Raw genomic sequence first — 14,977 nt, forward strand, 5'->3', positions numbered from 1 at the left:
ACGTCAGTGATGATGGATGGGAGGTGTGGTCGACCTCGTGTTCGGAGCATGCATGCTCCATCATCAGGAATTTTAACTGACCTGCTGCACTCAGAGTGGCGACTCATAAATTAGACTTGGCAAGTTTGGCAGCTTTGGGATGACTTTAAAAAGCGGTTTCTGCTGTCACTTCCACTGGCAGCTATTGGAACACAATCTGTACCTCATAAGCTTTAGTGGGGTGCAGCGGACATACAATATGAAATCTAATAGAAACCCTGATGATTAACCACTTCATTACTGGGCACTTAAACCCCCCTTCATGCCCAGACCAATTTTCAGCTTTCAGCGCTGACGCATTTTGAATGGCCATTGCGCGGGTCATGCAACACTGTACCCAAATTATATTGTTATTTTTTTCCCCACAAATAGAGCTTTCTTTTGGTGGTATTTGATCACCTCTGCAATTTTTTTTTTTGTGCTATAAAACATAAAAAAACTGAAAATTTTGAAAAAAACACAATATTTTTAACTTTTTGTTATAATAATATCCCAATTTAAAAAAAAAAAAAAAAAAAAAAAAAATTTCCCTCGGTTTAGGGCGATACGTATTATTCTACATATTTTTGTTAAAAAAAAAAAAAAAAAAAAAAAAAAATCGCAATAAGCGTATATTGATTGGTTTGCGCAAAAGTTATAGCGCCTACAAAATAGGGGATAGATTTAGGATTTTCTTTTTACTTGTAATGGCGGCGATTTGCGATTTTTTTGTCAGGGCTGCGATATTGTGGCGGACATATCGGACACTTTTGACACAATTTTGGGACCATTCACATTTATACAGCGATCAGTGCTATAAAAATGCACTAATTACTGTATAAATGTGACTGGCAGTGAAGGGGTTAACACTAGGGGTTAAATGTATTCCCTGGGTGTGTTCTTACTGTGTGGGGGGAGGTGACCGATGCTGTGTCCCTATGTAAAGGGACACAGATCGGTCTCCTCTCTCCCTGACAGGATGTGGAGCTCTGTGTTTACACACAGAGCTCCACGTCTCTGCTGTGTCACAGACGATCGCGGGTGTCTGGCGGACATCACGCTGCCAGGCACTCGCATCGGCTCCCGAGCGATGCACCGGGCACGTTGTTTCCCCGCGGCGCGCACAGGGAACAACAGGACGTCCACCCGGCACTTGAGAGCCGCGCTGTGGATGTCTTTCGTCCATAGCGCGGATCTCAAGTGGTTAAAGAGTCACACAAAAGGGGGGGGGGGGGATTGTCAATCCCCCTATGCAAACACTAAATAATAAAAGTAAAAAAAAAAACACACACACACACACACACACACACACACACACACACACACACTAAAAAAGGTCAAGTGAATGCAATCATTCTAGGGCAACCATTCAGCGTCAACTGTAAACTGATGACCTGTAAGGACTTTAGTTAATTTCTTGGGACAATATAGTATACCGAGGTTTGTGGTTTTCTCACAGGCGCACACAATTTTTGGGATGACATGTTGGGAGACAATTAACTCTGTAAAACCTTTTTTTATAACACAAAAGTGTATCATCTTTTATAAGTTACCAAGAAAATGGGTAATATTGTGTTTGTGTGCAAAACATTTCGTGTATTTCATTTTTTACTGAAGGTGATAAATCTCAAATATTATGCTATTTAAAAAAAATAGAACTGCCACCATTTTATTCTCCAGTGTCTCTTTCAGAAATTATTTAGGGGCTTTAATTAATATTCAGGCCCAAAAGACGTTGTAAAGTCTCAAGGTTTTCCCATCTCAATGCATTCTATGCAATAAGGTGAAAAAAACCTCCTGTGCTGCAGCTGCCCCCCAGAGCCCCTCTTTTTCTTACCTGAACCCAATTGTTCCAGCGATGAGGATGAGCAAAGCAGCCGCTGTGTCAGGTCCTCATTGGATAGATTGATAGCAGGAGTCATTGGCTCCTGCTGCGGTCAATCAAAGCCAGTGACACGGGAGCCGGGAGTCTTGCTGTCTGTGTCAATGGATGCAGCAGGACTCAGGAGCGAGCCCACATGGGTGCCCCCATGGAAAGCTGCTCTCCGGGGGAGCACTCAAATAGGAGTAGACAGAAGCACCGCCAGGGGACCCCAGAAAAGGAGGAGGATTGAGGCTGCTCTGTGCAAAACACTTACACAGAGCAGGCAAGTATAAATAATTAAAAAAAGAAAAGCCTTGACAATCACTTTAAATGCTTACCGGTCCCAGAGATGAGAACAGCCACTCTGGTTTTCCCTTCAGTCTTCTGGTCCTGTCCATTACAGACAGATGGGATCACATATTTCTGCAGCTGTACATTCGTCCCAAGCAGAGCTGCCGTCAGATTTTTGATTTCCACACTGCAAGAATCTATTAGAGAGACAAGTCACTTTCTCAGGCACTCATCACCTAAATATTAACTACATAAAAAAAATGATCACATAGAGCGCCATTTCTGGCGCTCTAAGATGCGTAATTTTTTCTAAACATTGAAACCAATCAGATTTAATATCATGCACCATTTCTCTCCTTGGATGTATTTTCTGCATGCAATTTTTTTCAGGCCCATTTTCCTGCTATGGCTGTACCATTTTTCTCAGCAGAAAATAAATAATTTTTTTCCCCTGATGCGATTCCTCTCCAGCCTGACTTGCATACACACGTTCATGCAAAAAAAAAAAAAAAAAAAACATCCAACTAAAGCACGCGACGTACAACAGGACTAGAAAAGGGGAAGTTCCTTTCAAATGGCGCCACCCTTTGGGCTGCATACTTGATTCTGAGCATGCGTGTCCCCCCCCCCTCCGAAAAGCATACACACAATGTTTTTCACGACGAGAAAAATACAGATGAGAAAAAAATGAGAGCTGATGTAAATTAATTTGCGGGCGTTTTTTTGTCGAGAAAACTGCTAGGGAGCATACACGTCCGATTTTCACGACCAACATAAAAAAATTGCAGTTTTCTCGTCGTGAAAACCGGTCATATGTACAAGGCATTAGGTCTCTGCCGTCCTGACTAAAACCCAAAGGCTTTGCCTTTTCCATGAAAGTTTTAGTCTTGCTTTTACAAAAAGTTGTATGTGTAGCAATATTGAACCAACGCGCATGTACATTTTTTGCAATTAAATCTGCAGAGCATTGCACCCTTGATCAGTGCACTGTGAGAGCACCGAACAGTCTTTCCATTTTTTTCCCCCAGCCTCGGGTCTAGACAGAGGTCTCAGATCTGCACACAATTTTAGGGCTTGACACGTTGGGAGTCCATTTACTCAGCAAAACCTCATCTTTTATAATTTACCAAGAAATTGGGTATTTTTTTTTTTTTTTGCAGAAAAAAAAAAAAGTTAAATACAGCCTCTGGGCATACCCCGGCTAAGGCAACAACCATTAATCAATCCTATACATTTATACTATAGAACTACTATAACCCTGTATAGTATAATTTTATGGCACACAAACAGAAAAGGGTAACCCATTGTGTTTGTGTGCAATAGATTTCTACTATACAGGAGGTACAGACTTGCTGTTATGGAGCTAGAGAAAGTGCAGCTAGATTTAGTTTGGGTTTAAAGAACCTTGTATGCAATTAAAGTGGAGGTTCCATAAAAAAAAAAAAAAAATTTTGCTTTAAACTGTAGCTTACGATTAAAAAAAGAATAAAATAAATAAAAACTTTTTTTACTCATCTGGAAATGCCTGTTGCTATGCGGTTCCACAAAATCTGCCTTTGAAACCACCTAGGATTCTGACATCATCTCCCTCTAATGCTCCTGGGAAATGTGTGTCATCATTTCCCAGGATGCAGTGCGCTGTCCAATTATCACTCCCCATCCAAGACTTCCAGGAAGTAAGTGCCTGTAGGCTTCACAATGCCCACAAGCAAAATGACAACGGTGTAGATATAGTTTTATAAACTATCTTTTTTGAATATCTATGCGGATCGGCGGCGGATTGTAAAATAGTAAGTGACCGGATTTATATTATAAAAACGCAGGATGAAAGGACATGCATTTAAAAAATGCTAATTGTGGTTGGAACTCCACTTTAAGCGTCTTAATTTAGATGAATCATGGTCTATCGGTGGCCATTTGTTTGGCTAGAATGTCCCCAACATTGACTCTGCCCCTATGATGGAAGGGGAAGTTAACCTATTCTGTTCCAAAGAAGAAAAACCTTTAATTCAGGATAGAGATAGAGATAGAGATAGAGATAGATATATATATATATATACACACACACACACATACACACACACACACACACATATACATACACACACACACACACATATACATACACACACACACACACACACACATATACATACACACACACATACTCTAAGCAGTTTTTTTTTGCAAGGAAAGTGATGTTACTGTAAACTGTTTTTGGTTGTTTTGACAGAGCTTCCTATTCTAAATACACTCCTGCTTTAACACCCCCCCCCCTCCCCCAATAAATACAAGACCTGCAGGACGGGACGTCACTTCTCCGATGATCCAAGCATCCTCTGCAGGCTGGAGATCTCTCAGAACCTCCTCAGCTCGTGTTTTCTCCACTACCAAGATGGCGCCAATCCCACAGTTAAAGGTCCGACTCATCTCCTCCTCTGACAGACCCCCCTGCTTCTGTAGCCAGGAAAATATTTCTGGGACCTTCCAACAAAAGGCATCTGGAAAAAAAAAAAGAAAGTGGTCACATGCATTAGACAAAAACATGAACTCTGATAAGTGGAGATCATGACCTTTGGGGGGTAGAAGTCTGAAACAGCCAACTACTCCACAATCACTCATTGAAGCAACTTCAAAAATATGTGCAAAAAAATAAAAAAATAAATAAAAATAAAGTAGGTAAATACATTTCTACAGTTACTGTAACACAAGTTTGACTATTTAGATGTAAAAATGCCTTAAAAGGGGTTGCAACGGTTCGTTTTTAATTTTCTAAATAGGTTCCTTTAAGCTAGTGCATTGTTGGTTCACTTACCTTTTCCTTCGATTTCCCTTCTAAGGGCCAGATCCACATAGCCTAGCGCATTGTTGCGTCCGGCGATGCGTATCTCTGATACGCTACGCCGCTGTAACTTTCAGCGTATTTTCCATATCCTGAAAGAATTTGCGCCGTAAGTTACGGCGGCGTAGTGTAACTTTGGCTGCGTAAGGGCGCGCAATTCAAATGTATGTGATGGGGGCGTGTTATGTAAATACGTCTTGACCCGACGTAAATGCCGTTTTTTTTTAACGGCGCATTCGCCGTCCGTGGGGGTATCCCAGTGCGCATGCTCGAAATTAACCCGCAACAAGCCAATGCTTACGACGTGAACGTCATTCTACGCAAAGCCCTATTCGCGAACGACTTACGCAAACGACGTAAAAAAATTTAAGATTTCATGCGGGAACGACGACCATACTCAACATAGGATACGCCTCATATAGTAGGGGTAACTATACGCCAACAAAAGCCTTACGGAAACTACGTAAAAAAATGCGCCGGCCGGACCTACGTTCGTGGATCGCCGTATCTAGCTAATTTGCATACTCGACGCGGAAATCGATGGAAACTCCACCTAGCGGCCAGCGGAAATATGCACCTTAGATCTGACAGCGTACTAAGACGTACGCCAGTCGGATCTAGCACAGCTTCAGGCGTATCTTGTTTTGTGGATACAAAACAAAGATACGCCGGAGCAAACTAGAAGTTACGCGGCGTATCAATAGATACGCCAGCGTAACTTCTTTGTGGATCAGCCCCTAAATGTTTTTTTTCTTTGTCTGAATTCCTCACTTCCTGTTTCTCCTCAGTAAGCTGTTCTGGCTGACTAACCCCTAGCCAGAACAGCTCGGATGATGGTGGAAAGCTTACTGAGAAGAAACAGGAAGTGAGAAATTCAGACAAAGAAAAAACATTTTTTAGAAGGGAAATGGTAAGTGAACCAAAAATGCACTAGCTTAACCACTTCCTGACCTCCTCATGTACATTTACGTCGGCAGCTTCCCCGTGCTTCACTGTGGCGGCGCATCGATCGAGTGATCCCTTTTATTAGGGAGACTCGATCGATTGTGTCAGTCCTACAGCCACACCCCCCTACACTAGTAAACACATACACAGTGATCCCTAAATGTTACAGCGCCCCCTGTGTTTAACTCCCAAACTGCAACTGTCATTTTCACAATAAACAATGTCATTTTCACAGCAAAAAATGCATTTAAATTGCAATGGTCCCAAAAATGTGTCAAAATTGTCCGAAGTGTCCGCCATAATGTCGCAGTCACGAAAAAAAAAAAAAATCGCTGATCGCCGCCATTACTAGTAAAAAAAAAAAAAAAAAAAAAAAGCAAAAAAAACTATCCCCTATTTAGTAAACGCTATAAATTTTGCGCAAACCAACCGATAAACGATTATTGCGATTTTTTTTACCAAAAATAGGTAGAAGAATACGTATCGGCCTAAACTGAGGAAAAAAAAATTTTTTATATATGTTTTTGGGGGATATTTATTACAGCAAAAAGTAAAAAATATTGAATTTTTTTCAAAATTGTCGCTCTATTTTTGTTTATAGCGCAAAAAATAAAAACCGCAGAGGTGATCAAATACCACCAAAAGAAAGCTCTATTTGTGGGAAAAAAAGGACGGCAATTTTGTTTGGGAGCCACGTCGCACGACCGCGCAATTGTCTGTTAAAGCGACGCAGTCCCAAACTGTAAAAACCCCTTGGGTCTTTAGCCAGCATATTGGTCCGGGGCTTAAGTGGTTAAAAGGAACCAATTTAGAGAAAAAAAAAAAAAAACTTTACAACCCCTTAATTGGAGTTGGATAGACAATATATTGATATAAAATGAACCGTAAGATTTAGTTGCCATTTTTTTCCTTTTACCTAAATTGACTCCGAGGGATGAAGGTAGAACCCTGGGAATGTTCTCCAACAGACCTCCCCCAGTGATGTGCGCATAGGCTTTCACATGGCCCGATTTTAAAATGGGTAGGAGGGTTTTGCTGTAGATTTTTGTTGGAGTCAGTAAAATCTCACCTGTTAGAGAGAAAAAAAACAAAAAAACACACACACATTAAAAAGGTTAAAGACATTAAAGCATTTTTGTTACCCCAATGTTTTATATTCCCGATATGTGCCTGCTGTATCATGTACCTGTTGTGACAGGAAGTCAGGTAAATCTGTGGGTGTTGTCACTGATGGGACATACATTTCTGCCTTGTTTAGACGAGACACAGATTGTTATCAGGCGTCGGCTGCAAACGTAGCCAGAGGAAGGCTAGGGGCCGTTGAAAAGCTTCAGCTGTTCAGAATGAAGCAATCAAGACCTTTATAAGTAGCCAGAGCCCAAGTTCACACTGGGTACGATTTGAGATGCGATTTGACATGTGAAATCGCATCTCAAATCAGCGGCATTTGCCGGCAATTGTTGGCAATGGCACTGTCCTAATCGGTGCGACGCCGCATCTGCGGCGCTGCACCGATTTCAAAAAGTAGTTCCTGTACTACTTTTTGCGATTTCGGCCGTGATTTACATTGAACCCTGCACAGATTTCTTTTAAATCGCGGCAAAATCGCAGCCGCGAAATCGCGGTATTACCGCGATTTTGAATTTGCAGCAGTGTGAACCTAGCCAGAGGGTTACCACTTGGTTGCTGCATCACTCCTAAGGCTGTGCGAGTAGGAGAGCAGTGCCAGAAAGTCTCCTGATGAGGTGAGGAGACCATTGACTTTTTTCCTGTGTTACAAATACCAAAAGACTACAGTTTGTGCTGTATGACCAGCATTGTCTGCCCAGCGCTAGGCTGAGCCAGACTCCTTAGATAGGTTCCTGTGTGGAAGGTAGACGCCCAGAGTGGCTAGGATTTATTTTATGTTTAATTTTGTTTATGCCGTTTGGATGCTTGCAATTATTTTCCAGCAACATGGAAACATAAACCAAAAACTTTATTTTTCAACTGTCTTCGACTACCAGTCTGCATAAAATCAGTGTGTGGTGAACCCAAGCAAGGGGGTCACACACCCCGCTACTGAGCGAACCCCTCACACTGTATAAAAAAGTATTCTGCTAGTCCATCTGCTTTCCTATTAAAAAAAATGATCACACCAAGCAGGAGAGCACACCGTGGTCAGTTCTCTAGCTATGCTGGGAACTTGGTGTGCTCTCCTTAAATGATCAGACTTGTCCTGACATGCACCCCGCTGCACAGTCATTCACTGGGAAGCTCAGTGTGCTGCTGCATCTCCTTCCCCCAGCTCGTATGCAGTGGAGAACAAAGGGAATGTTATCACTTAAAGGTTCTATACATAAAAGGCTTTGCATTTCATTTCCATTTTAAACTGAATGGGTTGTTTTACACAGACATCAAACAGTGGGCATTTAGATGCATACACACTGCATCTACTAACAAGGCAGCATAAAAAAAAAATAAAAAAAAAAATAGCAAAATTTGGGCCAGTTCACCAGGAAGTGGTCGAAATCAGCACTTAAATGTATGGCCAGCTTTGGTATCCAAATTTCTTCCTTCACAAGAAGCTTCTGGCTGGATTTTGTCATACTAGTGATCGGGTAACATTAAACTTCACAGAAGATTTGAAAGTTGCGTTAGACTTGCAAAAACAGTTATTGCGCGGTTACTCCACTGATAAAGCGCACACTCACCAAGTGTCTGCGTCCCACAGCCAAAGGGAGCCGGAGAGGAGAAGCTCAGGCCGGACTTCTCCAGAATCTTCCTCACCAGACTGAAACCATTGCTATGGACCCCGGAGGAAGCCACGCCGATCACCAGATCCCCCGCCGTGATCCTGTCCAGTAACGGCAGCATGTGGCCCCTCTCCACCGCTCCTACAGTGAACCCAGCCAGGTCATACTCCCCCGGGGCGTACATGCCCGGCATCTCTGCTGTCTCGCCCCCTGTCAGAACAGAATTCATATTATATAACATCACCAAAATAAAAATTAGTATCAGTAAGTAAAAAAGGCAACACACAATAGATTTACTCAATCTGATAAGAGTGGGTTTCTGCAGGAATCATTGTAGATCGCTCCTATATTAAAGTGGTTGTAAACCCTCTTGGCGGAAGTTACACCTACAGGTAAGCCTAGATTAAGGCTTACCTGTAGGTGCTTGCAATATCTCCGAGACCTACACACGGTCTCGGAGATATTTGCAATTTCCCTGAGCGACGCCTTCTTCTGCGCATGCGCCGTCTTGAATGGGCACGCTGTGACGTTTCAAGCCGGGGTCATGCCATTAAAGGCGGCGCATGCACGGGAGTGATGTCACGCGACTCCGGCCAGTCACAGAGCTGGAGTTTGCGGCCCCCGGATGAAGAGGGGTGAAGATGGATGCTCGCCATGGAGAAAGGCAGAGTCATCACGGGCTTCTCCTGCAGGTAAGTGTCACATAATGGGCTACTATGCGATGCATAGTAGCCCATTATGCTTTACCTTTGTAGGGAGACAGGAAGTAAAACCCATCAGGGTTTACTTCCTCTTTAAAGCTCAACCAAACCCCAGTTTTTGAAAGAGCAGGGGGAAGGGTTAGAACCTTTTTCAGTTTTCATTGCCGTGTCCCCACTGGGGAGACATCCCATCACTTCCTGCCATGACAAGAAGCAATGGGAAATCTCTCCAATGGGGAAATGGGTTTTCATTTTTTGCCTCTGCCTTCCTGTCTTTTGGAAGACAGAAAATCCCCACCCCTACCCTCAAGCCATTTCTTGCATGGGAGTCACAAGAAAGGTGGGCAAATATCCACATTAATATATTACAACTAAAGACTGCAATAATGCACTGGGACTTTGGTTTCCACCCCAGAATTTTTTTTCTCATTAGTGCCAGACTAAAAATGTGTCAAATATCCACAATGGGGTTACATCTTCGGTAAAAGAATCAGGAAGTGAAGCCTCGCTGCTTCACTTCCTGGTTTCCTACTGCGCATGCGCGATTCGCGCTCCCACTGGTCCCTACTGTCTTCTGGGACCTGTGTGTCTCCGAGAAGACAACAGGGTGGACATAGGAGGCGACGGACATGGTTTAGATACCCATGGGTGGCTCGGCTATCTATGCCTAGAAGTGGGAGCAAAACACCTGTATTAGACTCCGAAAAGCCCAAGTTCCATTTTTGGGTGGAACTCCGCTTTAAGCTCAGTTCACACTGGGATCCACCTTGTGAGATCCCAAGTTGTGTGACATCAGAAATCCCATGTTAGCCAATGAGAGCGGTCTTGAAATTAGCACTACTGAAGATGCTCCGACTTTAGAAAAGGTTCCTGAACTACTCCAAGGTGACTTTTATCTGACTTGGGTCCATAGACTTTAATGGAAGTCACCTTCAAGTCGGATTCTCATTTTAAAGTAGTAAAGTCTCTCGGTTTTTCACCTTAATGCATTTTATGCAATAAAGCGAAGATCCAGATTATTACAGGTGAACATTAGTGACTGGTTCTCCAAGTGTTCCTCTTTCAGAGCCTATTGCTGCTTTTAAAATCCTACAGAAAAACTTTGAGCCAAACCTTGCACGTGTAAAGCCTGGCATACACAATCGGATTTTCATCGGAAAAAGCGTAGGACTTTTGTCCGAAAGGCATTGGCCATGAACTCGTCTTGCATACAAAACGGCAAAGAATTATCAGCCAACAAACACCAAAGTGTGTTTTTTTTAGCTCTTTAGCGCCACCCTTTGGGCAACTTCTGCCAATGTTGTGTTATGGTGAGCATTTCTTCTGAGCATGCGCGCTTGTACGTTGGGGTTTCGTCCAAAGTACTTGTGTACACACGATCGGATAATCCAACGCACATTTGTTGTCGGAAAATGTTAAAGCATGCTATCCATCAGTGATTTGCTGACCTGTTGTCCCAAAGTATCGGAGTGCATAAAGCCAGCGGCGGCAACAGAGGAAGCAAGAGCCGCATAAGCCAATGCTTCCTCTGTAGCGCCAACTCCTGTCCCAGGCGGAGTGATACCAAGTGCACAGATGTAATAGAAGTCTATGGTTCCTTGCAGCCAACCTGCAGAAAAACAGCGCATCAATGTGATAGCCGCCTTATAGGGGGCTCAGGACAGTAAAGGCTTGTTTACATTTGTGGTTTGGGAGGTAAAACACCAAATAGTTCATTGTGGCCCGCAACCACTTACCAAATCACTTAAAGCGGAGTTCCGGTCACAATTTCACTTTTTAAATATAAATACCCCTGTAATACACAAGCTTAATGTATTCTAGCAAAGTTAGTCTGTAAACTAAGGTCCGTTTTGTTAGGTTGTTACAGCATTTAGACACTTTATAAAATAGAAATTGACTGGGGCCATCTTAAGTGTGGGCATCATGAAGCCAGACAGTATGACTTCCTGGATTTCAGCCTTGCAGATCTCGCACATGCTCAGTGCTGCACAAGCAGTGTAATAGGTTTCAGATCAGGTTTCAGCACCTGTACTGTCCAAGTCACATGATTCTTTGAGACTGGGGAGTGCACAGACTCCTGGAAAGTTACACCCACTACATTCCCAGGAGTCTGTGCGGTGTAGGTTAGGAAGCATTGAGCACCTAGGTGCAGGAAGAGGGAAGATTAACTATTCTGCCTAGCAACAACACTTTGAAGGCATCTAAAAAAAAAATATTTTTTTCTTAAAGGACTAATGACATTTTTTTAAAACTACTGATGTAATGTTATATTTATGGGTGGAACTCCACTTTAAATGGCCCTCACCCTCCAAAAAGTTGAGCATCCCTGTTCTAGTGTATAGTGCAAATATAAACCAATACTATAGGAGATCTTTATTCCAAACTGCAGGAGGAGGGACTGAAGAGTAATGAGAATGCGTGTGTTTTTACAGAAGGATAGTTACCCAGAAGAGCACATCCGGCCATTTGGCAGGCCTTGGCGATACCAGAGACCACAGAGGCCGCCACAGACACATCCAGGGCCCCGCAGGCAAAGTAGTCCAAGAAGAACAGAGGTTCTGCTCCCTGCGCCAGGATGTCATTGACGCACATGGCGACTAGATCCTGTCCAATGGTGTCGTGTTTGTTACATGCCTGTGCAATCTACAGATAGGGAACAATGCAAGTTTCTTTTAACAACTGATGATATTCTGCATACCCATTTAATTTTAAAAGCAGGGATGAGCATGTCAAAATTTGTGGCTCACCACAGATTAGATTTCTAGAAAATGTTAAATACCAAAATGTATTGAATATCCAAAAGAGCAATTTTACACAATACAACTACTCACAAAACTGGACTTCATATTACAACTGAGTCATAAAGGTACATTATGTGGCCAAAAGTATAGGGACACCCAGGGCTTTTTTTCAGCTGGAACGCAGTTCCGGCACCTCGAGCACTGAATGTGTGCGATGTCAAGGGGTGCTGGGATGTGCTACAGTGTCTATTGCTGCCGGGGGATATAGTGTTGCTGGAATGGATGTATTTTTGCAAGGGGAGGATCTATTGTTGCTCAGGAGGTATATATTTGCTGATGGGGCATCCATTGTTGCCTGGAGGGATCTACTGTTGAGGGAGAATTCTATTGTAGCCGACTGCTGGATGGTCTGTGGGGAGATCTTTTGTTGCTGCTGGGGGTCTATTGTTGCTAGGGGGCGTTTATTTTGTTGAGTGTTGTCTATTGTTGTCAAGGAACTATTGTTGCTGGGGGGTCTATTGTTTTTGGCTGTAGGGGGATCTATTTTACGGCTTTTCCTGTTATCATTAACAAATTAAAATACTGAGGAATACTGGGAGGTGGGTAGGGGGTGGCACCAAGGAACGGTGCTCGGAGGTAGGTAGTGGTGAAGACGGGGTAACTCCAAAAAGGGAGAGTTCCGCTCGGGGAGCGATCCGGGACGACGGCGCGGCTATTTGTTTATAGCCGCTCCGTCGCGATCGCTCCCTGGAGCTGAAGAACGGGGAGAGCCATGCTTCACTGTGTCGGCGCATCGATCGCGTCATCCCCTTTATAGGGGAGACACGATCAATGACGTCATTCCTACAGCCACACACCCCTACACTAGTAAACACATACACAGTGATCCCTAACTCCTACAGCGCCCCCTGTGGTTAACTCCCAAACTGCAACTGTCATTTTCACAATAAACAATGCAATTTAAATGCATTTTTTGCTGTGAAAATGACAATTGTCCCAAAAATGTGTCAAAATTGTCCGAAGTGTCCGCCATAATGTCGCAGTCACGGAAAAAAAATCGCTGATCGCTGCCATTAGTAGTAAAAAAATAATAATAAATAAAAATGCAAAAAAACTATCCCCTATTTTGTAAACGCTATAAATTTAGCGCAAACCAACCGATAAACGATTATTGCGATTTTTTTTACCAAAAATAGGTAGAAGAATACGTATCGGCCTAAACTGAGGAAAAAAAAAATTTTATATATGTTTTTGGGGGATATTTATCACAGCAAAAAGTAAAAAATATTGAATTTTTTTCAAAATTGTCACTCTATTTTTGTTTATAGCGCAAAAAATAAAAACCGCATAGGTGATCAAATACCACCAAAAGAAAGCTCTATTTGTGGGGAAAAAAAGACGCCAATTTTGTTTGGGAGCCACGTCGCACGACCGCGCAATTGTCTGTTAAAGCGATGCAGTCCCGAACTGTAAAAACCCCTTGGGTCTTTAGGCAGCATTTTGGTCCGGGGCTTAAGTGGTTAAAGGGCGCGGTTATTGTTAAAGCATACCAATTACACATTTAGACAATGGTGATCTTCCAACCTTGGGGTATCTGGGGAAATTTCTTTCCCGCTTCAGCATGTGCTCCTGGTGCACAAAGCCAGCTCCATAAGGACATGGTGTGCCGAGTTTGGGGTGGGGAGCCCTGTCCTTGACCATACTTAACACCTCTGATGAATTGGAACGGTACCCGATCTCACAAAATTTTATTTTGGCTGAATGGACCCATTCTCTAGTCTAAAACACACCAGAAGCTGGTGGAAACAAAAAAAAACAGACACACACAAAAAAAAAAAATCAACCCACACCTTTACCGAAAGAATGGAGGCTTATAAGAACCGTAAGTGGGAATATCGCGCCATATTTATGGCATGGTTTTGGCATCTGAATTCCAACATGCTTACACAGGTGTGGTGGTCAAAATGTTTAAGGTTTTGGCCACATAGTATACTGTATGTAGTCCTCAACACCTCACTGATGCCACTAATAAAATTTCTAGCAGGCATCTACTGTACGTCAGCCATTTTTTTTTCTTGTTCTAAATTACCTTTAATTTTGTTCCAACACCATCTGTACCAGACACCAGAATAGGGTCTGTATATCCTGCAGCTTTAAGGTCAAATAATCCAGCAAAGCCTCCAAGCTCTGCATTGCATCCTGGAAAAATACTCAAATAAGTACAAAAAGTAATATACATAAAAGTGACAACTGCAATGACGGAGGAAGAACTAAAACCTGTAAAAGTCCCATTTATACTGCTGTGCTTCAGACACATTATCTATGAATGAATTCTGCACCATGCGGTTCTAGGTGGTATCTTATTAAAAATCCCAGCAATCACTGTACTTCTGGCATGCTGCGGGTCTCATACAGGGAAGCAATCCTGCCATTTATCTGCCCCATCTCACCCCTGGTCTATTCAGAAAATGCCTTGCATTCTGTAAACCATTCACAAAACATAAGGCATCCATTATATGTATTCTGTTATTTCTACTACTAACTGATCGGGGGGGCCAAATGAATGGCCGAGGGTTTGAGTAGCTACATAGTGCTCTAGGGCTCATGGGACAGCCCCTTGGTTTTATAGGGGCACTGGTAGTCCCGAGTGAAAGCGCTTGTTGCCGCCTCTGGCGCCCTGGGTGTGCGTAGGGGAGTAGGGGGTGGTTTGACGGAGGCCGTTGTGCTGCGAGCCATGGACCCATGTGTTTCAACAGTTTCTGTGGACGGCCTCCTGATCCATTTTCGGAGACGGAGCCACCCGCGGGAAGACCTAAATGTTACATATGTTGCCTGCACCC

General features: G+C 43.1%; 1 protein-coding gene across 4 annotated transcripts in view; it reads right to left on the reverse strand.

The window, feature by feature from the left end:
• The window catches only part of LOC120927909 (trifunctional purine biosynthetic protein adenosine-3-like), an 83,015-nt gene that overhangs the window by 20,417 nt on the left and 47,621 nt on the right, over positions 1-14,977 (reverse strand). For all 4 annotated transcript variants that reach the window (XM_040338908.1, XM_040338907.1, XM_040338906.1 and 1 more), the window contains 6 exons: positions 14,227-14,336; positions 11,841-12,039; positions 8,654-8,905; positions 6,877-7,029; positions 4,471-4,674; positions 2,221-2,370 (listed from right to left, as the gene is read on the reverse strand). In XM_040338908.1, coding sequence (XP_040194842.1) covers positions 2,221-2,370; positions 4,471-4,674; positions 6,877-7,029; positions 8,654-8,905; positions 11,841-12,039; positions 14,227-14,336 — 1,068 coding nt within the window. The remainder of the gene's footprint in view (positions 1-2,220; positions 2,371-4,470; positions 4,675-6,876; positions 7,030-8,653; positions 8,906-11,840; positions 12,040-14,226; positions 14,337-14,977) is intronic.

Source organism: Rana temporaria, chromosome 2 (assembly GCF_905171775.1).
Source record: "Rana temporaria chromosome 2, aRanTem1.1, whole genome shotgun sequence".
Lineage (NCBI taxonomy): Eukaryota > Metazoa > Chordata > Amphibia > Anura > Ranidae > Rana > Rana temporaria.